The sequence below is a fragment of the Protopterus annectens genome, chromosome 6.part1 (assembly GCF_019279795.1).
Source record: "Protopterus annectens isolate FY-2018-M chromosome 6.part1, PAN1.0, whole genome shotgun sequence".
Lineage (NCBI taxonomy): Eukaryota > Metazoa > Chordata > Ceratodontiformes > Protopteridae > Protopterus > Protopterus annectens.
Window position 1 is genome coordinate 80,885,969 of NC_056738.1, and position 24,091 is coordinate 80,910,059.

General features: G+C 43.4%; 1 protein-coding gene across 2 annotated transcripts in view; it reads left to right on the forward strand.

Annotated features, from left to right (window-relative positions):
* Positions 1-24,091, forward strand: part of ERICH2 (glutamate rich 2) — a 948,280-nt gene that overhangs the window by 196,526 nt on the left and 727,663 nt on the right. Inside the window, exon 4 of one of the 2 annotated variants that reach the window (XM_044075511.1) lies at positions 18,936-18,972. The exons of the other annotated variant lie outside the window; for it this stretch is intronic. Coding sequence (XP_043931446.1) covers positions 18,936-18,972 — 37 coding nt within the window. The remainder of the gene's footprint in view (positions 1-18,935; positions 18,973-24,091) is intronic. 2 annotated transcript variants of the gene reach the window in all.

Below are 24,091 nucleotides of genomic sequence, written 5' to 3' on the forward strand. Positions count from 1 at the left end.
TCACCAAATAGATATGCAAGTACCCCAAGAGCTTAAATATGTCCCACAAATATCCACCACAAAGATAGGTTTAAATATATTTAATAATAAATGATAAAAGAACAAGACAATACTCCAGAAAATCAACACAGTAACTTCAGAGTTCAAAATCATAGGACATATTTTAAAACAACATTGCAGGACAGTCTCAGATAAATGCAGAAAACATATAAACTAATCTTTACTATATTCCTATCTATATCTAAAAGAGATATGTCCTAAATCACACTTACACCAAGGCGAGTGTAGATGAGTGGATGTTTCTAGGTCAGAGACAAAATACAAATTGCGCAGTCTCTCTCTGAAAGAGTTCTTAAATTAATATCAAATATTACTGCTGAGTTAGCTTGGATGACATCACTTTGCCACCTGACTTCAGTTCCCAGGCTAAACCCCCATTGTCAGAAAGTACAAACATTTTTAGCATCTCCCTGTGAGAAATGTCAGATATTTAGAGATGCTAGAAAGTAATAAAGCACTTTTATATTTTAAACCTAGTAATTACTTCTGTCTCAAGACAGTACAAAAACTTCTAGCTCTAGATATTGTCAGCTACGCTGAAACTGAGAGAGAACTTTTAGAGCACAATTGTAAAGCAACTTAATTTCAACTTATTTTCTTGACGTTTTGCAAGTTAACCCTTTTATGTTCTAGTTTCTACTGTTAAAACATACATTTGCACAGCTATATAGTTTATATGCATTTCTGTTCTAAGGCAGCAAAGCATGCTGTGGTTGCATTTTAGCTCAGTACATAACATACAGTTCTGTATAAATCATATCTATATTCACAAATGACATAGAATTATTTGCAAAATTCCAGATGGCTGGCATGGCAATATTTCCCTATATCACACCCCCCCAAAAAAAAAACTCAAGCTAGTTTTTCAAGTGACCCTTGAGAAACATTGCTTGAGAGGGTTGAGCATTGAGAAGGTTTAGCCTATCTGGGAATACCTTACCTCATTCCCTGTCTTGAGAGCCCATCTGCAGTGGCATTGCTAACACCACTGCAGTGCTGCACTATCACATCATATGCTTGCAATCCTAGGCTCTACCCTAGTAACTTGGCATTTTGCTGACTAACTCAATGTAGCCATGTTAAGGGATTGTGGTCTGTAACTACAGTGAATTTCCTTCCATACAGATAAGGCTGAAGTTTCTGCAGTACCCGCACTATGGCTAGGCATTCCTTTTCTACAGCTGCATAGCATTCCTTCCTGGGTTGGAGCCTACGACTGAGATACACCACTGGGTGCTCTTCTACCTCTGAGGAAACCTGGCGAAGTACAGCCCCCACTCCATGGTTTGAAGCATCCACCTGCACAACAAATTATTTGCTGTAATCTGGACTGGCTAACACAGGGGGTCCTCCCAAAGCTGCTCTAAGCTTCTGGAATGCCTGCTCACATGCTGGGATCCATGCTACCTTATCTGGCTTGGTTTTCCTTGTCAGGTCTGAGGGAAGCAGCTGTGGTACTATAACTGGTGACAAACTTTCTGTAGTACCCTGCTGTCCCTAAGAATGCCCTCACCTGCTTTTTGGTAACTAGGGCAGGCCATGCCTGAATGGGTTCCACTTTGGCAGGTTCTGGCCTGATCTTGCCACTTCCCACTCTGTCCCAGGTAGGAGACCTCTGCCATACCCACCTTACACTTAACTGGGCTTAACGGTCAGCTCCGCCCTCTGTAGTCAACCCAGCACCTCCCTGACATGTTGAAGGTGCTCTTGCCATGAATGGCTGTAGATAGCAATATCATCAGGGTAAGCAAGGGCAAAATCTCCTGCTAGGATACGATCTACTAGCCTCTGGAAAGTCGTTGGGGCATTTTTCTTCCCAAAGGGCATGTTCATGAACTCACACAAGCCAAAAGGAGTCACAACGGCTGACCTCTCTCTAGAACTGGGAGTTAAGGACACCTGCCAGTAACCCTTGGTAAGACCAATGGTGGTAAGATACTTAACCCCACCCGGCTGCTCTAGGGATTCATCTGTCCTAGGCATGGGGTAAGTATCTGACTCTGTGTGACTATTGAATGTCCTGTAGTCCCCACAGAACCTGGTGCTGCTATCCTTCTTTGGTACCAGCACCACTGTAGAGGCCCAGGGATTGCTGGACTCCTGAATTACCCCTAGTTCCAACATTTCCTGCATCTCCTCGACTCTGTCAGTCACCCTATAAGGGGCCTTCTTAATAGGCCTTTGGGGTCCTGTATCCACATGGTATTGCACCAGGTGGGTGCACCCTGGTTTCCCAGTGATCATGTCCTCAAACTCCTGTAACACTGCCTAGATTTCTCGAACCTGGGTAGGGGATAGCTGCTGGGGCATTGCTACCCCTTCCACTGAGGTGTCGGCCCGAGCCACCCTGAGATCAGTAACCAGATCCCCCTCAGACTCCTCCTGCCATCCACTGCAAATACTCAGCACAAGGGCCTCCCTATCATGGTAAGGTTCCATCATGTTAACATGGCACAACTTGTGCCCCTGCCTCCTGCTTATTAGTTCTACCATGTAGTTAACATCACTGACCTTCCTTATCACCTTGTAGGGTCCCTCCCAAGCTGCCTGCAGCTTGCTGTGTCTGCCAGGAATGAGAACCATTACCTGCTGCCCTACAGCATACTCTCTAGCTCCAGCTTTCCTGTCATTCCAGACCTTTTTCTGCTGTGGGGCTTCTGCCAGGTTCTCCTGGACCAAGCTCATGAGTTCCCTGAGCCTTGTCCTGAGATTTATGACATATGCCACCACAGACTCATTGTGGGATGCACACTCATCTCGAATCAACTCTAGAGGTCCCCTCACCCTATACCCATACAGCAACTCAAAGGGTGAAAAACCTGTGTATTCCTGGGGAGCCTCGCTCTAAGCAAAACAGATGGGACAAGTATCTGTCCCTCTCCCTCTTAAACTGGTCTGTAAATGCCCGTAGCATCATCTTGAGTGTAAAGTTTAACCTATCAGCAAGACCATTACTCTGAGGATGGTAGGAGGTGGTATTTAGGTGCTTCACCCTACAGTACTTCCACAGGCAAGCCAGCAGGTCTGACAGAAAATTGGCACCTCTGTCAGTCAGTCATTTCTTTTGGGAAACCTACCCTGCTGAAAATCTGTAACAAAGCATTTGCCACCTTTTCTGCCTCAATGGAGGATAGGGCCACCACTTTAGGGTATCTGGTAGCATAATCCACTACCATTAGGGTATACTTTTTCCCTATGGAACTTGAAATACTCGGCTGTCGCACAATATCCATAACCACTCTCCGAAATGGCTCCTCAATTATAGGCAAAGGCATCAAAGGAGCTTTCACCTTGTCCCCTTGCCTAAACAGATGAATAAGTCACACAGGCTGGAATTCCCAAGTAAAATCCAAAGTTGTATTCCAAATAAAACATCGTGAGTGCTTTTGTTTGGTGGATATCCCCAAACTTTTTCAGAAAAAGTGAAAAACAAATGCAGACATATTTATACATCACACCCTACCTGAAATCAATTAGTGCCTACCTATAAAGCAAGACAATAGAAATTATAAAAATACTTATAAATAATTAACTAAATAACCCTTGCCTACCTTTTGGCACTGCTCACAGGTGCTGCAGTGTACTCTGTTACATCTCTGGAAATCCCAGGCCAATATAAGTTCTGCATAATACGTCTCTCTCTACGTTTTATGCCCATATGACCTGCAAAGGGAATGTCATGGGCTATGGCTAGAAGTGCCAGAAGGTAGGCTTTGGGCACTCCCAACTGCTGTATTCTCTCATCCTCTAGCCCTCCCTCAGGAGTCCACTCTCTGTACAGTATCCCTTTGTTCCAATATATAGATTCCCCCTTCCCTTGAGAATTGGGTGCCTCACTAGCTACCTCCCTTACACCTTGTAATGTAGGGTCTGAGAGCTGAGCCTGTCTCAACTCTTTGTAACCCTTCCCAGTTCATCTTCCACAGAAAGTCTGGTATTCTCTGGCAGCAGTGCCTCACTGTCAGCCTAGGTACTAATACTCCCCTCTGCCTTTCCAGTCACTCTGTCCAAGGGAATATCCATACTCACAAGCAGCTGTGGCTCACCTTCAGTCTCACTGCTACAGGGTAGCTCCCTCCCTGAAGTAACCACCTCATTAGTCCTGGCTGCAAGTGTGTGGTCCTTCTGGGTCTCCCCCAGGCTACCAGACCCACATGCTTGTCTTGAAGCCTGAGTGCGTGCAACTGCATGCACACATGGTACTGCATTATCAAAATCATTCTCTATCAGGACATCTGCAAGGATATCCTCACACACACCTACTCGCTGGCTTCCTTTTCCACCCTCCCAGCCAAGGTGAATCCTAGACAAAGGTATTTGGAATGGGGTCCCTCCTAAAGCTCTGACTGGAGTAGACTGCTCAAGCATGTAGTGCTCCTCTCTAACCTTTGCAGGCTTCACAACGGTTAAGTCAAAGGCTGTCTCTCTTAGCAGTGGCTTCTTTCCCATTTACTAAGGTAGGGCATAATCTCTTGTGGTAGTTTGGCACCTTTTGTTGTCTCGGGACAGCTTACTGTTGGCATTATGTCATTCCCACTTACTAACTCTCCCACCTTTTGTTCCCCACCTTGCCTCCATGGACATCTATATGCTACATGGCCCCACTGGTTGCATTTAAAACATTTAACCCTTGGTTCTGGATGTGTACCTGTACTAGTGGCTTCCCCTGCTACTGGTGCGCTCTATTGGGGCAGTTTGGGCTGCCCACCATGTGTTCCCTTAGTCCCATGAGCAGCACTGGATGTCCCTTTCCTGTGCATTGATGCCCTGCTTGCTAGGTATAAGTCTACCTTATTCCCCACAGTATTACATTGTCTATCAGATAGCCAGATTCTCATGTCCTCAGGCAAAGTGCTAAGAGTTGTTCCCTCACCAAAATGGCTGCCAGCCCTACAAAAGTGGTGACCTTGCATCCACTTACTCACCAATTAAACTAAGTGCATAGTTCAGTAATATATTCAAACGCACTTTTTCATCTGACTTGGGTCTATGGTCACGAAACTTTTTTTCTATAAGCTTCAGGTGTAAACTTAAAGGATTCCAACAAAAATACATTTTGACTGTATTATAATTTAAGGAATCAGTATCAGGCAATTTAGAAATAGCAGTTACAACTTTACCATGGAGTAAGGGGGTCAGGAACCATAACCAGAGCTCTTGGGGGGAGGGGGGGTCAGGAACCATAACCAGAGCTCTTGGTCAACATTATACTATTTATGTATCCTTTCAAACATGTGAATGAAACTATCAAAATTATCCCCCTCTGTAAATTGTGGAAAAAATTTACTGACTTTTTTGCTTCTGAGGTTCGGTTAATCCCTTCCCCATTACCTTCGTGATCCTGTCGAAAAGTCAGCATCTCCTTTTCATGTTGCCTCTGCCTCTCATTCTCCTCGGCTTCCAAGCGTCACCATTTCTTACTTTTCTCAGCCTCTAGACGTTGCAGTTTTTCATTTTCCTCAGCCTTCAGATGCCTCTGTCTCTCTGCTGCTTCTATTTCTAAATGCTTGGCCTCCAACTCAAGTCTGTTCAACTCCAGAGGGATTTTTAAGTCCTCTGTGGAAAGGTTGAACTGTCCATTTTCTGAGAGTTGTACATATCAAAGGCCAGCCTAGTTGTCCTCCTGATTGCTGGTCTGTGATGCAGCTGTGCCCAAAGCTTCAATCATTTCTGCCTTAGGTTGGCATGCACCAGTCCTTTAGCCTGGTACATTTCAACCAACTGGCTGTTTTCCAGCTTGCCATACTTCTCTGCAGACATGCTTGCCTGCCCTCCCTGATTAAGATAACAAAAAAATAAAACACTTGTAATATGAAACTCTGAATGTTCACTGCATGGCTGATCGAGAGTACAAACACCTCCAGTGACCGCTGTTCACAGCCTACAGGAATTCAATATTTACACCACTACAAGCCAATTAATATGTGATGTGGTTATCCCACCACTGTCCAATTTATATGTGATGCCCAAACACTGTCCCAGTAATCAAGGAGCCTCAAGCCTCACCAGTGGCAACAGTGGGCGATGTACACATTGGGAGGATAAGTACACACACAGTTGCTGTGTCTTTTGGCTTTTCCCAGTTAGGGGTTGCCACAGCGGAACTCCGGTCCACTAATGATTGGCAGTAGATTTTTACGTGCCGAGTTGCCAGCCCTGACGAACCTTCAAAGAAGATGTGCCCATTCATGCATGTCTCCACACAGAAGATGCTGTAGCTGAGAATCGAACAGGACAACATCTTAACTGTAAGGTGACAACGCTACCGCAGCTTCACCACCGCTGTATAAGTACACACACAGTAAAGTGCAATTTCCCATAAGAGAAACACATAGACCGCAGTCAGTCTGGGGTTGGTTTCTCCCTCTTTCTTCAGATCCACAATAGGCCGCCCCACTGGCACAGCTATAGGGTTGAGATCTCAGCTGAGTGGCCAAGCCAAAACCTCCAGCACACTCTGTCCAACCAGTGCTTTGTGTCCCTGCCCAAGTAGCTGACACACACACACACACACACACACACACACACACACACACACACACACACACACACACACACACACACATGGGAAAGGCTGGCACAGCTTGAATAGCTGTGCCCCCTTCTGCCCATACTATAAGATAGTTCCAACTGTCACCAGCCAACTCTTTATCAGCTACTATAAGGTCCTTACAAAGGGTGTCCAATCCTACTGTGTAATGTTACTGTCAATCCATATGCTAGTCTGACCAAGCAAGGCTATCTGAGTGGCCTGTAGAGTGTCACCAAATAGATATGCAAGTACTCTAAGAGCTTAAATATGTCTCAAAAATATCAGCCACAAATATAGGTTTAAATATATTTAATAATAAATAATAAAAGAACAAGACAATACTGAGTAAATCAACACAGCAACTTCAATGTTCAAAACCATAGGAAATATTTTAAAACAACATTGCAGGACAGTCTCAAATAAATACTGAAAACATATAAACCAATCTTTAGTATATTCTTATCTTTATCTAAAAGAGATACTATTCCTTAAATCTCACTTAACAGCAAAGCAAGTGCAGATAAGTGGATGTTTCCAGGTCAAGAGGCAAAATACAAAATGGACAGTCAGTTCCTAAATTAATATCCAATATTACTGCTGGGTTAGCTTGGATGACATCACTTTTTTCACCTGACTTCAGTTCCCAGGCTAAACCCCCACTGTCAGAAAGTACAAGCATGTTTAACATCTCCCTGTGAGAAATACAAACCTCTCAGATCTTTGCAGCTGCTATGAAGTCATAAAGCAATAAAACAAGTTTATATTTTAAACCTAGTGATTACTTCTTTCTCAAGACAATACAGAGGCTTCTAGCTCTAGCATTGTGTCTGCTACACTGAAACTAAGAGAGAACTTTTATAGCACAATTATAAAGCAATTTAATTTCAACTTATTTTCTTGGAAGGTTTGCAAGTTAACCCTTCTGTGTTCTAATTTCTACTGTTAAAAATACATTTGTACAGGTATATCGTTTATATGCATTTCTGTTCCAAGTCAGCAGGGCATGCTGTGGTTACATTTTAGCTCAGTACATAACCTACAGTTATGTATAAATCATATCAATATATACAAATGATATAGAATTATTTACTAAATTCCAGATAGCTGGGCTGGCAATATTTCCCTATATCACACTATGCATTACCCTTTTTTTTGTTCCCTGCACTACCCATTTTTCAGTACTCTGCATTACCCTTTCTTTCACTTCTCTCATTACTCTGTATTATCCACTGCTTCAATTGTATTCACAATGTGTCCAGCTCCAGTCATAGCATATTGCAGACTGCAGCAGATTCATATTTGGATTACTACTTGCTTATATTTGCAAAGGCTTTTTTAAAGTGTCAAGACTATCTCACTTGAGTGAGAGAGCTCTTTCACAGACTGGGGTTTCAATAGATTATCTGAAAGTACTGTTTGTGTCTCAAACAGCCTTTCTTCCACAGGAAAAAAAGTAGATCTATAGATTATTTCCTGAGTTTTTTTCCATGCATTCCATTTCTTAGAATACTAGAATTCATGGTATCCATGACTCTCATTCCTCTAGCCAGACTGCACAAGTAAGATTTAGTGGTATTTAAAATCTGTATTGTTCCACCATCAACATCCACTGACATTCCAGATTCATGTATTGGGATTTGTAGAAAGTTGTTAGTCTGTAAATACAGATGCCACAGACTTCACTTGGGCTGCAGCGTCTATGGGAATAAAAGTAGAGAGACTTGGAATGAAAAGGACAAACTAAAACTTTGAAATGTAAAAGAGATGTTGACGGTAATAAATGCTTTCATTTCTGAATCTTCTATGGTTTCCTGATCACAGACCACAACTCAGTGATGTGACATAAATGAGAGAACCAGATCTTATCCTATGTGCAGACTAGTCACTGTAGCCTGGGATATAACCTTTCAGTAAAGTTTCACTCTACAGGTATCTCACATGCTCAGCCTTCATCAGACCTGATGAAGGCTGGGCATTTGCTTAGCTGAAAGTGCTTACGTTTATTAAAAGGTCCGTGCCGTTTACTGTGTCAGCGTGCTTCTACTTTCCTTTTGTGTGGTTTACTCAGTTTTTAAAGTTTTTTTGTTATCTTACATGCTCCATTAGAGCAAACATTTGTAGCAGACAAGTTGAACAGGACTCTGACAGACCCTCTTGAATTGAAACTGAATCGGGGGGGATCTTACAGAAACTGATCCAACTGTGGGGAACATCTCCGATAGATCTATCCTCCTCCATCTCAAGCAAGCAACTGGCAAAGTTCTGCTCCAGGACTCCTTGCAAGCAGGCCTGGAAAAAGGATGCATTTTCATTTCATTGGACAGGAATTTTCCTGTATGCTTTTCCACCCTTTCCACTGATATCCAGGGTCATTATGAAGATTCAAAAGGGCACTTCAAAGATCATTGAGGTGACATATTTTTGGTCCAGGCAACAGTGGTTCTCTCCATTCCTTTGGGAATGGCCATTGGCAATTACCACAAGTGTCCTCACAGACTGGGCCTACTTATACAAGAGAGGGGTTGTTTGGCACACACCAGCCTGAAACAAGTTCACTCAACTACCTGGATGGTAGAGTGTTAATACCTTTTAGACATGCATTTTCTGCGGACATGCAGCAGGTACTAAAGGAGGCAAAAACTGCTGCTAGCAAATCTTATATGGGCAAGTGGAAGAGTTTTTTATTGTTGCTGTCAGTCCAATATCTGTGACAGTCTTCAGACCTGTTGTTTTTAACTATTTCTGAAAACTGACTAACTTTTGGCTTTCTTTATTACTATATTCAAGGTGCTTTTGTTGGCCATTTGTTTCTGTTCTTTAATCCCCCTTTTTAACCATGCTGAAGTTGAATAGTTTTTGAAAAAAGAAGTTATGTCTTACCATAATGTTCCATCTGTGTTGTTGATCTTCATTCATTCATTACATGTGGGACCAGAACCGATCCTTAGTTCCGACTCGGCTGTAATCAAGCCCACGCCAGCCAGAAAACTCTTGAGCTAAACTCTACCCATAGTGCCCTTTACCATATTACCTCAGATTGAGTTTTCCTAAAAAGACAACAGAACAGTAAAAGGGCGAAAGGCAGAGGCTTTCTCTGAGCAGGTACCTTAACCAGCATTAGGAGGACCAAACCCAACCTCCAATAGCCCTTGGAAGGGGGATGGAGGGGGGGAATGTAATGAATGAATAAAGATTAACAACACAGATGGGACGTTATGGTAAGACATAACTTCTTTATTTGATGTTGTTAATCTTCATTCATTCCCTACATTTGGGACAGAATCCCTAGCTACCTGTATCCTGGGTGGCCCTAAGGAAGAATATTCCTGATTACCATTGAACAGAAGGAAGCTCTCCTTCTAGAAATCATGTCCAATTAATAGTGTGTAATAAAGGTATGAGACAAATCCCATGTAGCTGCTGCACAAATGTAGTCTCTGGGAGTCCTGGAATGAAAGGCAACAGAAGTTGCAACTGATCTAGTTGAGTGAGCTTTAACTTTTGTTGGAATAGCCGTGTTATTCCTTTGGTAGGAGAAGATAATACAATCTCTAAGCCATTTTGATAATGTAGGTTTAGATACTGCCTTACTCAGGTTAGGACCTGAATGGGGTAGAAGCAGTTGATCTGCTTTCCTGAAAGGCTTTGTTCTGTGAAGATAAAAATGTAATTGTCTGTGAACTTCCAGGAAATGCAAGGCATACTCCTCCCCTATATTAGAAAATTTTGGGAAGAATATAGGCAGGTCTGTTGTTTGGTTAATGGTGAAATCTGAAACAACCTAAGGAAGGAAGGAAGGAAGGATTCGTTCTTAAAGATACTCTTTCTTTGTGAAAAAAATTAAGTAAGGACGCTTCATACTTGAGGCTTGTATTTCTGAAATGCATCTGACAGATGTGATGGCAGCCAGAAATAAGGTCTTTCAAGACAAGAGACTGCAGGTTCAAAGGGGGAATTTGTCAATGCTTGTAAAACCAAGGTAAAATCCCATGGCTCACTTGGCTGCCTTACTGGGGGTTTGATGTGCAAAACTCCTTTTAGAAAGTTAGAAAGGTTTTATACAGCTTATGGGAAATTAAGGAAGTATTGGAAAACCCATTATGATAGTTGGATATTGCAGACAGATTAACTTGGATGGAGGAAGCCGCAGCTCCCAGTTTGAAGATGAATGGATAAGTAGTCAAAAACAATAGGAAGTTGTACAGAGAAAGGGACTAATCTCTATCTTTGCACCAAATAGAGAAACGTTTCCATTTACTAAGGTAAAGTTTTCTGGTAGATGGTTTATGTGAAGCCAAAAGAACATGAACTGGGGAGGATAACTTATCCTGCTTGGCAATCAGAGGAAGTGGAGAAGCCAAGCTGTTGGCTTCAGACTGGACATATTTGGGTGAATCAAGCCCTGTGGATGTGTTATCAAGTCTGGAGTTGGATCCAGAACCCAGGGTTGACAAAGTAGATGAGGCCACAGAAACAGGAACCAGACTTGGCGAGGCCAGTAAGGGGCGATGAGGATCACTTTGCTTCTCAATCGAAGGGCCTTCCTTATGAATTGATGTACCAGTGGAAGAGGTGGATAAGCATAAAAGAGACCTGTGGGCCAATTGTGTAGGAGTGCGCCCCCCGCTGACTCCCCCTGTGGGGGGACTAGGGCAAAATAGCTGCTACATTTGTGGTTGACGGGGGAGGCAAATAGGTCGCAGCAAGGCTGGCCCCAGCAACTGAAAATGTCTGCAGCTACCTTCGGGTCAAGTGAACACTCATGAAGCAGGAGAATGTATCTGCTCAGCTTGTCCGATATCACGTTGGATACCCCGGGAATGTGCGATGATGCAAGAAAGTAATCGGAAGCAATCGCCCATTGCCAAATCCTCATGGCCTTTTGACATAAGAGGTAAGATCTGGTCCCTCATCGTTTGTTTATATATCGGACTACTGACATGTTGTCCATCTGAATGTCAATCGTTCTCAAAGGGAGGACAGACTGGAATGCTTGCAATGCTAGAAGCACTGCCCTCAGTTCCAGAATGCTGATATGCAATTTGACCTCTATGGGTGACCAAGTGCCTTGGACTGTCTGTCTCTGATGATGGCCCCCCCCACTCGATCAAGGAAACATCCATGGTCACTGTGGCTACGGGGACATCTGGTGAGAAGGGGCGACTTCAGAGAGTTTGATCTGGCGATAACCACCAGAGGCGATCTTGCTTGCAATAGTTGGTGATCCTGATTTTGTAAGACATAGGGGGGAGGTGTAGAGGAGATTATCGTGCTATTAGTAACCATTGAAGGAGTCTCATGTGAAGTCTGGCTAATGGGACCATTGTGATGGAAGTTGCCATGGAACCTAGAAGTTGGAGAATCATTCTTGCTGGAACTTTGGGGTAATACAGAAATTGTTGTAAACTGTGGGCGGGGAGAGAGACCTGACAAAGGTGTGTGTCTAACTCCACCCCTAAGAACTGCAGCCTTTCAGAAAGTATGAGATTGTATTTGCTCTCGTTCACAGTGATGCCCAAGTGGCTGAAGAGATTCCGTGTCTGCTGTATGATAGACAACAGTTGATGCTTGGTCGGGGTGGCAAGGAGCCAGTCATGTAAATACGGAAACACCCGGAATCCTTGTAATCTCAAGTGAGAGATACTACTGCTGCCATGCATTTATTTATTTTATTTATTTATTTGCAGTTGGTTTACCAGGATAGTCCATTGGGCCAAATGAACCCATTTTCAATGGAGTCCTGGGGAGAAAAGCTCCAAATAAGGTTACAGTAGGATTTACATCCATATTACAATAATTACAAGAATTTTACAAATATAGTATACAATATGTGGTAGACAGAGTACTGTTCACATTACAGTTAGAGCAAACACTTTTAGGAAGAACTGGTGGTAAACATTTTAGATGATACAGGCTAGAGAAGGTAAGCATTTCAATTTAGAAAGTAAGAAACAATTGCAACAGAGCAGACAATGTAGTGTACAAAAAATTTTTTTTTTTTTTTTTTTTTTTAAGGAGGAAAGTGGAAAGTGTCAAGTCAGTATGGATCATGAAGGATGTGAGCATGAGCATTCCCACTGGGAAAGTAGATGAGAGTGAAGAGATTTTTTTGAATGTAAGGTGGTTGAAAGTGGTGCGAATGGCAGGAGGTAGGGAGTTCACATTTGGTGAACACACTGGGGGCTGTAGAAAGGCCAAAGGGCAGTACTCGAGATAGGTAATGAGTGGCTCCCAGCCGGAAGTGGAGAAATCTTCTGGAGCGTTTGTCCATCTTTGTGGTAATACGCATCCTGAAGATCTGTAGAGCTCATCCAGTTGTCTTTTCCCAAAAAGGGAAGCATCGCCTGTATACTGACCATCCAGAACTTTACTTGTTTGATGAATTTGTTGAGATTGCTGAGATCTAAAATGGGTCTCCAGCCCACTGTTTGTTTTAGCACTAAAAGGAATCTTGAGAAAAATCTGGATCTTTGTGGGTCTGGGGGGACTCTTTGGATAACTCTCTTTTTTAAAGCAGCTTTTGACTTCCCATTGCTGCTAATTCCCTTTATCTGAGCAGAATGTCAAGAATACGCCTGGTGGGCTTTGGTTTTGAAATGAAAGGGATGTGATGGTCTCTGGTTATTTATATTCTGCACCCAAGAATCTGCGAAAATCTTTTGCCAGGTCATCTGGTGCAGAGAGAAATGACCTCCGACTGCTTCCAGAGGTAAGAAATTGGGCTGCTCCTCAGGAGTGCTGATAAGGCTGCCCAGAGAAAGAATCTCTGGAGCCATAGTTACACAGACCCCCCTCATTCCCTAAAGGGGCATCTTCCATTTGAGTTACCTTCTCTGCCTCGGGGGAAAAACTCAGCCCGTGTGTCACGGAAAGACCCCTGAGATTTCCGGTACACATCTTTCCACTCCTGAAGTTCCTGGAGTAGGATCTCTGAGGAGTCGAGAAATGGACACCTATGGCAGACAGGGTCTTACCGTCCTTCTTACACCTGGCTAGGGTATCCTTTGGGTTAAACAAGGATGAGGCCTCTATGGGAGGGGGGGGTGTTAAGGAAGGAAGCCTTGAAAGGTTCTGCAAAATCACAAAGTCGCATCCAGGCATGGCGTCTAGCCACAACTCTAGCACCTGCTGCTCTTGCCACCCCTTCGGTTGAGTATGCAATCAACCTCATTGATGAGTTGGTAATGGACTCTAGGGTGGCGAGCTGAGAGGCAACTTTGTCTCGTACCCTATCAGCTACTGCTCCTGTCAGCGTCTCAGAATTCTGAAATTAGGTCTCTCTGGAGACATGTGAAACGTGCCAGAAAATTCATTGACCTGACAGCAAAGGTTGCTGAAGAAAAGACCCGCTTTCCTAGTCTATCGCCCGAGATTCCCTGTTCGGGGGATGGGCAGTGAAGCTGTCTTCTGCCAGCTCCTTCTTAGTGGCCGCCTCCACGATCATAACATCAACAGGAGGGCCTTTGGACCAATGGGGCTGATCCTCAGGTGGGGAAAGAAGTTTGTCTTGCCTGCGTGTGGGTCGCCCAGGAGGTAGAGAGTTGGGCTTGGAAAGCCTGCAAGAACACATTCTCCTCCAAGGAAGGGTTGCTGTGCTTCCAGTCACCCTGCTGTTTCAAGATCTCTAGGATGTCTCCGAATGAGACATCCTTAGGGGGTGACCATGTGGACCCTTCCCCCTCATTGAAGTCTGTATCTTCGGTCAAGGATTCTTCTGGGGAATCAACGTGCTTCCTCTTACATGATTTCTTATGAGGAACCTCCTCATGGGGAACATCTGAGGAAGAACTCGCAGAAAGGGAGCCTAGTTGAAGGCCAGCTTGAGGCTCCCGAGCCCGATGTGCAGTGGTAGCAGCTAGTGGTACCTGTGGCTCAGAGGCAGGAGGAAGGGGACACGTCTCTGCCAGAGGTTCCAACTGGGAGCCCACTATGGCTGATACCCTCTCCATCGCCTGAAAGGCAGGACCCCCCAAGGAGGGATGGGAGCCCAGAACTGAAAAATACAAACTCTGAACCAGGGTCACATCCCACCCTGAAGGGCCAACCTGCAGCAACTGGGCCTCTGGAAGAGACAGGGCTGCTGGAGCAGGCCAATCATGACCCCAAGGATGGCCTGTTCCCACAAAGGGTGCAGACCAAAGAGGAGATTCTTTCCCCGATGTGAGATCCACTGTCAGAGATGAATCTGTTGGAAACGGGTGGACAGTCGGCGACAAGTCTTCCAAAGCCTGCGGAGAGGTGGACGGAGGAATTTACTGTGGAGTCCTCTGAGTAGAACCCTCAGCTCGGAGCAGGTGTGAGGATTTTTGAGGGGTAGGAAAGCCTTTGGCCGTCAACAGCTGGTCCACCAACCTTGCTGCATCTAACTCTGGCAGGTTCCTGGAGGAATGGGTAAATAACCCCGATGGGGAAACAAGGCATTCAATGAAAGGACTATATTGCTGTCCATAGAAGGGGTCCACCGACTGAGGATATCTTGTTCTAGGAAGAATTTCCACTGTCTGTGCCGAGGTCAAAGGAACAAAATGTAGTTTGGGAGGGGAAATGACCGGTTTGGGAATAACTATTGTTGGCATAGAGAGAGAGTCTGAGCCGAAGCAGTTAATGTAGTGAGTTTCAGAGCCTTAGTAGGTGCAGATGAAGTTATCGGAACTGACAAAGGGGTCAGTGCTGTGGTCACAGGTATTGGTGTCGTAATGATCGGAGCCGGCAAGATTGGTGCCGATTGAATGGACGGAACCAATGAACTTGCCATTATCAATGTCTAAGTCGAAGGTTTGGGTTTCAGAACCAAAGTTTCTTTGTGATATCTTTGGAACCTTGGGGGCCTAGGTTCCGATGTCTTAGTCTTGTGAGGGGAAGCGGGAAGAGACTTGTTCCTTTTCTTATCAACAGTCTTTGGAGAGGTTGAAGCCTCCGTCTCAGAAATCACCTTCAAAAAAGGAGATTTTAAGATACCAGCAAGCATCAATTTATTTCTACATTCCTCCAAAGTACGGGAACTAAAGGTGCAACATATATCACAAGGAGAGTTCTCAGATGAGAAACCCCCAAACAGTACACGCACAAAGAATGACTGTCCACATTTGGCAGTTTCCTTTCACATTTTTGACATCTTTTAAAACCAGTTGTTCTCTTTTCTGACATGATCGACAAAACTAAGTTATCTCCAAGTTAACAAGAAGAAAGGGAGAGAAAAGGAAGACATACCAACGATGGTATAAAGAGGAATACCCAACCAGGTAAGCAAAGTTAGCAAAATAAGAAAAGGATGGAAAGGATCAAGAAAAAGGGCACTAGCTTTGAAAGGTAAGAAGAACCAGCTATTAAATATTTTTAGGGTAGACTTTTATCAAGAAATTCACAAGTAAATGTCAAAAAAAAAAAAAAAACTTTCACTTAGCTGTGAGGCTGCCTGGCGTGTCTTGTTTCATACGCAGCAAACGAGATCTGAGGTAATACGGTGAAGGGCACTATGGGTAGAGCTTAGCTCGAGAGCTTTCTGGCTGGTGCGGGTATGATTACGGCCGAGTCGGAACCAAGGATCGGTTCTGGTCCCATGTGTAAGGAATGAATGAAGATTAACAACATCAGATGTGGTGTTTCATTCCATCCTTATAGGAAACAGGTGGTGGCTCCTTTGGATCTCCACTTTGTACTTGACAAAGCTTACTCTCTCCATTTGAACCAGTTCATCAGGCTGATTTTGAGGTACTTAATGTGAAAGACTATTTTGCTTATTGCTTTGACATCTGCTATGAGAGTATCCAAGTTACAGTCATGTATGGTGAGTTAGTCCTCTCTCATTTTTCACAAAGACAGGGTTTCTTTGAGAACCAATCCTCCTCTTATGCCTCAAATGGTGTCAGTGTTTACTATAAGCCAAACTTTTAATCACTCTGTCTTCTCCATTTTACACAAGATTATGGGAGAAGAGATTATTCACACTCTGGATATGCACAGATCGCTCAGATACTACCTCAAGCCTTCAGGAAAGATGATCAGCTGTTTGTCTGCTATGAGGAAAGGACAACCACATTTCAAGGTGGTAGACTCATACAAATTTTGATTCTCACCATAACAAGCCACTTCCAGGCAGGGTTAGGGCTCATTTCTTTAGTTTGCTGGCTTTATGGAAAGGACTGGATTCTAGAAGTATTCTAGAGCTAGCAACTGGATCCTCTGTATATACTTTCACAAAGCACTACAAACTGGATTCCTTTTCTTGGTCCAGAACAGGCTTTGTTGGGACCATTCTCCAAGGGCTCCTGGAACGTTGGCTATTGCTTTCTTCCTTTTGTTAGTGTTCTGAGCTATGGTAGTGTGTGCATTTAGCTTAGACAACTGCAGCAGTCATCTATGTATTGAACATAGTTCAGTTGTACAAGTATACTTACCATAACAGTAGATGATCAAATAGATCACTGCTGCAGTAGTCTCCCCTCCAACTCCCTTCTTGTTTTTTTTTTTTTTTTTTTTTTTTCCTTTTGTGTTAACGGAGTGTGGATGTTTCACCCTTTTGGACATACCCAGACCCAGCAATAAACTATCAGGGCTTTTGCCTCCCTGCTAGGCAAAAAAATATTCTGAAGTGTTTTGAAGTGAAGTGTCAACTGCACCTGTTGAGCTCCTGACCGAGCATGTGGAGGGTGTTGTCCTTGTTTGTAAGCTCAATGGTCACAGAGGGTAGGACCTGTTTAGCTTAGGGTCCTTTTAATGGTGATCCCTTAGAACATATATTGTTATGGTAAGTTTACTTGCACAATTGTACTTTAGTAGGCCATGTTTCACTTGGCAAACACAAGACATAACTACTCTTCTTTTTCACTGTTTGTCACTGTCTAGAAGTAAGCATTTATTACTGACAAATATTGTATTTTATTGAATGCAGTACCCGTGGAACTACAAGTTTAATATTTAATCTGGGGATGGAATGGTTGTTCAGTGGTTAGTGTTGTTGCCTTATAGTGCTTCTTTCTCTGGTTTAGTTCCTAACTGGGCTTCTTTCTCTGCAGAATTTGGGTCTGCATAGTTTTTTTATTTTTTTTTGATGGTTGCTCAGGTTTCTACACACATGCCAAAGGCATGTAGGTAAGCAAGTCAACAATCCTGTGTTTCCTATATGTGTGTTGGTGCGTTTGTGTGTTTGCTTGAATGTTCATCCTGTGATAGACTGACATCCCATGATGTTTTCTGCTTTGCACCCACCGAGTGCTATGATAGGTGCATCTTCTGTGAGCTTGAATAGGATAAAGTGAATATTCTAAAATTAATATATGAAATTAATTTAGTAATATACACTCTGACCTGTGCTGTGTATTTCATACTGCAAGAGGAAAATTAAAATATGTAATTATAGGCTTTGTGGCAGAGAGTGATAAAGCCCTAGCAGTGACCTAAGTTTGAGTAGCTGTTTGGGTGCTGGAAAAGTTAGGTAGGGAATGATGGGAGTGAGTAACTGTACTGGTTCATGCATCCTGCAGGGAGGAGGTGGTGGTTTTCTGCCTTTCCACCACTGCCAAACTTTCAGTTAGTTACAAGGTTTTGGGGGTCATGGGCTTAGTTCTACTTGGTGATTGTAGCCCCCTCATAACCTTTAGAAACTTCCTAAATAGCATACCCTCGATAAATGCCCATGATACGCAGCGACACATTTGGGTTGGTTTGTGTATCTAGGCTTAAAGAGGCCCTGGCAGTCATTAGCCTAGTACATACCTATGAACCTATATAGGCAAAGGTAGAAAAATGCCTCCATGGCTGCATGTGTGACAGCCCCGTTGGTTGGCTCCTGCCCCCTTGTTCTGTGAACTCTTGTGACATAGAAATGAATGGACTTTGAGATCGATTGGAGGAGGCTTAATGGTAAGCAGTTATGGAGGGAAAGATGCAGAAGAAATACAAAATGAATGAACTGAATTCATTCCTTAGCCTAGTTACAGTTGTGTGGTGGGGATGCAAAACCTATCCCAGCACTCATTATCCATAAAAAAAGGGAATCTAATCATGGATAGGACATCAGTTCAACACTGAGGGTGCATGCATATTTAGACACACACACACACACACACACACACACACACACACACACGTAGTCCACAGACAGTTTAAATGACCTGATGGCATGTGTTGTGGATGAGCGAGGAAAGCTGATCACCTTGTTAAAACCCATAGGGATGCAAGGAGTTTATGTAGACTCCATACAGAAGGTACGATAACCAAAAAAACAATGGACAGCGAAGGCATGCATCCTGCTGTATAGTCATACCAACCTCAGCTCAACTGTATTTAGGTTTACTTAATTACTGGCAGAAAATAACTAAATTATGTTAATATTTTATTTTAGATGGAATGTCTGTAGAAGCATTTGGGTTATTGACAAGGTAAGACTGTTCAGTCTGTATGTTGTTACAGTAATGTGTTAAATAGCCTATTGTAATATATATATGGAAGAACATTTGTACTTCAGAACTTAGGTTGATCATGAGCCATAGAAACCTCACTCCTTGTACAATATGAGTTTATATATAGTTTCAAACCAGTTTTGAGTATCTTATATCTTTGCACACAATGATTGATATGAGAAGTAAAGTGAGAACTATTTTTGGCTGTGGAAAAATCATCGCACTTAACCTCAAAGGTTAGTTGTGGCTAAGCACAAAGAACAGTGACTATTTCCATTTTCCCCTCTTCATTCATATTGGCTAAAGACATGGGTCAGGCATAGCCTAGGGGAAATCAAGGTGGGTCCTATAAACCAATCAATGAGGAGAGGGCTTGGTGGCAGCTGCAAAAATATTGATGATGCTAGTGCAGTACTGCACTGCTGCTGGGGAATGTTTTTGTTACACTCTAACCTTTTCTCCTCCCTCCATGTGCATTTGTTGAGTGCCCATAGATGGGGGCATTCAGTGGAGATGTGTTGGCATATTATCCTGCCTCTGTAGTGACTCATCTACTGTCCTCTGTTTATTCCACCTTAGGACCATGCCCTATGCATGCCTCCATTGTCTACTAAGGTTTGGCTGGGATGTGTATACAAGTGAACGCCCTCCCCCCAGGTTAGACATGACCATCCTTCCTTCTGATTAGTGTCTCAGGCACCTGTGGCATGAAGAAGCGGGTCACCTGACCATAGTCCCTTTATTCTGGCAACATTGGCTATTTCTGATGCAGGAAGATTGCCACTTTCAAGGCAAGGAGCTTTCTACGTAGAGCAAGTCAATTATGATGACCACTGGACCTAACCGCAGAAGAACTTGAGCAGCACACAATGACTTGGCATAGTAAGCTTGATTTGGGGCATTCAGTAGTGATCTTTTAATATGTCTGGGTGTATTGTGTGTGTCTGTGTGTGTGTGTATCTTGTGGTAGAGCAGTGCCCCGTCCAGAACTGATTCTTTGTCATGGCCCCTATTGCTGGCCACAGTAGTCTGCAGCTCCCTATGACCATGGGTAGGATAATGCAAGCATTGCAGAAAGAATGGATGGATTTCAGTTTCATGCACGAGTTCTGTAAAGGAGTTATGCTGTAGCTGTCTTGCATAGCTAGGTATTGCCATGCTTCTTATCATATTTTAAATGAGAAGAACATCTTATTTGTCTGTAACTTGGACTTGTTTGTCCGTGTCTCTTCCTGACATCATTTTGACATCAGATTACTGAGGCAACATTATAGTGATCATAGAAGACCTCTACTAAGCTGCATTATGCCAGCCTCTGCAGTGAAATATTCATGAGGGCCTTCTTCCTTGCCCTTCTTGTCAGTCGTTGCCCATGAGTCAATGTTAAAGGAACTCAGCTGCAGTCTCTGTGTTCCAACACACAATTTGCAAATCTGGCCATATAGCTTGACCCATTCCTTAGATAATGTGCAGATGCAAATTCAGTGTCATCAGAACTGAAGTTTTCATTTACTTATGCTAAAAGAAATGATCAGTTTACAGCTTAGTTTAACCTTCCCCTTTATCTTTCTTTAGTTGCAGAATGAGTATTTGCTATTAGAAAAGCAGCTACATTTGTCTGGTTAAGAATTCAGAAAATGTGTCCTAAATTCTGTGTAATCTGTTATCTTTTTTTTCATTTGTTTGAGAAGTAGAGTACAAGTAGCAGAATCTGTGTAACTAAATGTTTTTTTCAGCTGCAATCCCAAAGCTAGTGTTTTGAGACTTCGCTTCTAAGGATAAGAGATCTTAGTGAGCAGAGGTGTGACAACTTTCAATCTTTGTGTAAGGAGAGTCTACTAAGCATGGTACAAAGGTCTGAAGGCAAGAGAATCCAGCAATAAAATAGCTGCGTTAGCAATGGGCAACCAAATGACCTTCTTTAATAAGGCCCAGTGATGTCCAAGGGGTTCATACAGCATGATGAACCTACAGATCTTAAGGGTTGCCTGAAGGAGGACTATATTCTGAAATGCGTTGAGCAATATAGGGAATCCGGAGCATATTCAGGACAGCATACGAGAAAATTGCCAATGGTTTTCCACACTTATGTCTTAAGACAACTTGAGGATCTTGTAACTCATTAGATGAAATTTATAATGCTGCTAATATATTTCTGTACATTGGGATTAAAGGAACATATTAGACTGAGCATAACTTCAAGATCTGATGTTGTTATTTTCATTTGTTCCTCAATTGATGGGTCTCTGATCTGACCTTGGATCTGGCTCAGCTGCTTTAGTAGATTTACTGATCCAACTCTTGAGCTTCTCCCTTACCAATAATGCTGTCTAACCCAATATACCTTAGATATCGTTTTCCGCCATATCGCTCAGAAGCGGGTCTTCTTCTCTCGAGCTTTTGGGGGATTTTTCAGTATTATAAAGTTGTACGTTTTCCCTTTTTAAATTACATATTACTTTTTCCACTCTGTCCTTTACTGTCTGACCAGTTTTTGGGTTTTGTCCATCAGGCAGTTATTTTCCTACCTTTTTATTATTTCAGTATTATATGAATTACAATTGTTGATAATTTTGTTTGACTTTCCCATAATCTTTCCTTTCCTACCCTCTAGAATGTATTTTGTGTGCCGTTGCTGGTACTTTCTGTCCTATAGCTGTATATATGTCAAAAAATATTTGTACTATAGTTTGAAACCTCCTCCTCCTCCTTTCTTTTACCTACTGGTTTTAAAAAATACACTTCCTGATAGCATGTTTCCAAATTCTGTTACCCACAAGGAATGTGTCTACTGTTTGGGCACTGCTCATTTAGAAACTGATTGTACCATTTGTGCTGGTTTCAGTTCCATGACTCTTGGTGACCAGAGAAATAAGCTAGTGCTAAATGGTGATCTTCCCTCTTCCTTCTGTTCTCTAGCTACTTGGGCTCAAACCCTCTCCAAGAGGACCAAAAAGGGGAAGCCTGTCTCGGCCCCGAAGGATAAGGACCCTAAGAAGTCGTCTCTGGACTGTTCTATTGCATCTTCTCCATCCTCCAAGCCTTATACAAAAATTTCAAAAAAGTTGGATCAGACACCCTTAGATCCTACTTCCTCGAAGCGTAGGTCACCTTGGATCTGGTCACCATGCTGATCTCTCCTCAGCTCCACTCATCTTTTCTCTGGGAAACTCTAAAGAGACTCTCCAAACCACCATCTACCAGCTCCTCTCTTAGGTCCAGGAGCTTGTCTGAATCAGAGGTGGCTAGGATGATAAGGAAGTTCTCAGAGCTCAGATCCAGATGAAGGTAATCCCATCTCTGTTCCCCATTGGACCCATGAATCTGCACTCCATTGATACTATACTTCTATCTCCTTCTCAGCTCTATCGTTTGGTTTTAGAGCCTTCAGATCCGAGATCCTTGGTGGGTGTCCTCGTCCGATCCGAAAGCATGTTGTTCTTCAGCTCTGACCATGTTCCTGAGTCACCAGGCTCTGATGCTTTTGAAGCAGAAGACATTCATAGCCAAAGACTTGGTGCTGGCTCCTGGGAGTTTGGGTCGACTCAGAAGTTATTGGAGCTGTCTTTGCCCCTATGTCCTTTGGTGCTGGACAGCTCTGGTCTGACCCCTCCTTGAGACAGGTATCTGGGGTAATTCAGTGTTGTTTGCACAGGGGTCTTCAGCTCTGGTACTGCCTACATCTGCTTCTCCTAGATCCTCTGCCTTTGAAGTAGTGGAGAGGACTTTGTCTGCCTAGAGAGAGGATATCCATGCCTCCTTCAGATCCTATTTTTGTTCCACCGTTTGGTATGAATACAGAGCCAATCATTTCTAGTCCACTGGGACAGCCTGCCTGAACAAGCCTACAGTCAGATCCTTCGGACTCAACTGTCAGTTCCAATACCTCACTAGACTGTCACATTGATGAGGTTCCCAGGAGGAGGATGTATAAAAGGAAACACTTGGATTCCCCTCAGGAATCTCTCACTGAAGGTGTTGACTTCGATGAGAGGTAAGGGTCCCCCCAGATCTTCACCTGAGGATGTCTCCTTTGGAAAAACACTGGAACTTCTAAAGAAAAAAGGTGGATAGTCTTCTGATCTTCCCCTTCCCAGGAGGAGTCCATGTTCCAGGAGGCTTTCATGTCTTGCCCAGCTTCGTCTTGGGTGACCTCTCTGACTGACAACCTAATAGATTGTGTCTCGCACCATGCTTGGAAGGAGCCAAATACTGTGGAGCCAGTCCCCAAGTGACTGTATAGATTTTTAGCCTTCCCAAAGGACAGCGCACACTGGAGCAATGGGGTCCTGGTATATGCAATAGCTGTGGTAGCAGCCACCAAGAAAGTGCTCCCAGAGCAGAGCTCATCTGTCCATCCCCTAACAGGGAGTCTAGGCCTTTGCACCTCTACGACCTTTGTCCTGTGTTGTTGAATTATTTAGCACACTTTACAAGGTTGCAAAAAGATTTGACACAGGAACTTTCCAATTCTATTTCTGACTCCACATCTGGGGGAGACTAGAATAATATTTCTTCATGACAGGCCACCCTTCAGTTTATATATAATGCATCCATTAGGTAGATTTCCCACACTGCAGAGGGTACCTCAAGGACATTGGATGTGGGCATAGGCATTAGGAGGTGTGCCTGGATGTGCTTGTGAGATTTTGTAGAGCTCTTCAAGTCTTCATCGGTGCTGCTTTTGATGGATCTTCTCTGTTTGGCCCAAAGGTGAAGGAAATGCTCTCCAGAAATGAGTAAGAAAGAAACCTTGTTTGCCATTGGGATCAGTTTCTCTACTCATCTGGGACCCTTTTCATGGAATCAACAAGGAGTTTTTTTTTTTTGTTTAAGTCTCAAGGTCCTTCCAAGACTCATGAGGAGATGGTTCTCCCAGAGGCAGAGGGGGGACCTCTAATAAAAGACTCTGTCCTTGAGGCAGAAGTGGCCCACAAAACCAGGATTACAGGGATTCCTTCTCTGATGAACCCTGTTAGTACTCCTGAAAGGTTGCCCAGCTGCTTTTCTCTGGAAGCAAATGGGGGAAGCTTGTTTCTGCCCCTAGAGGCATAGATGTTCGTCACAACAGTTACTTGGGTGCATAAGATCATATCCA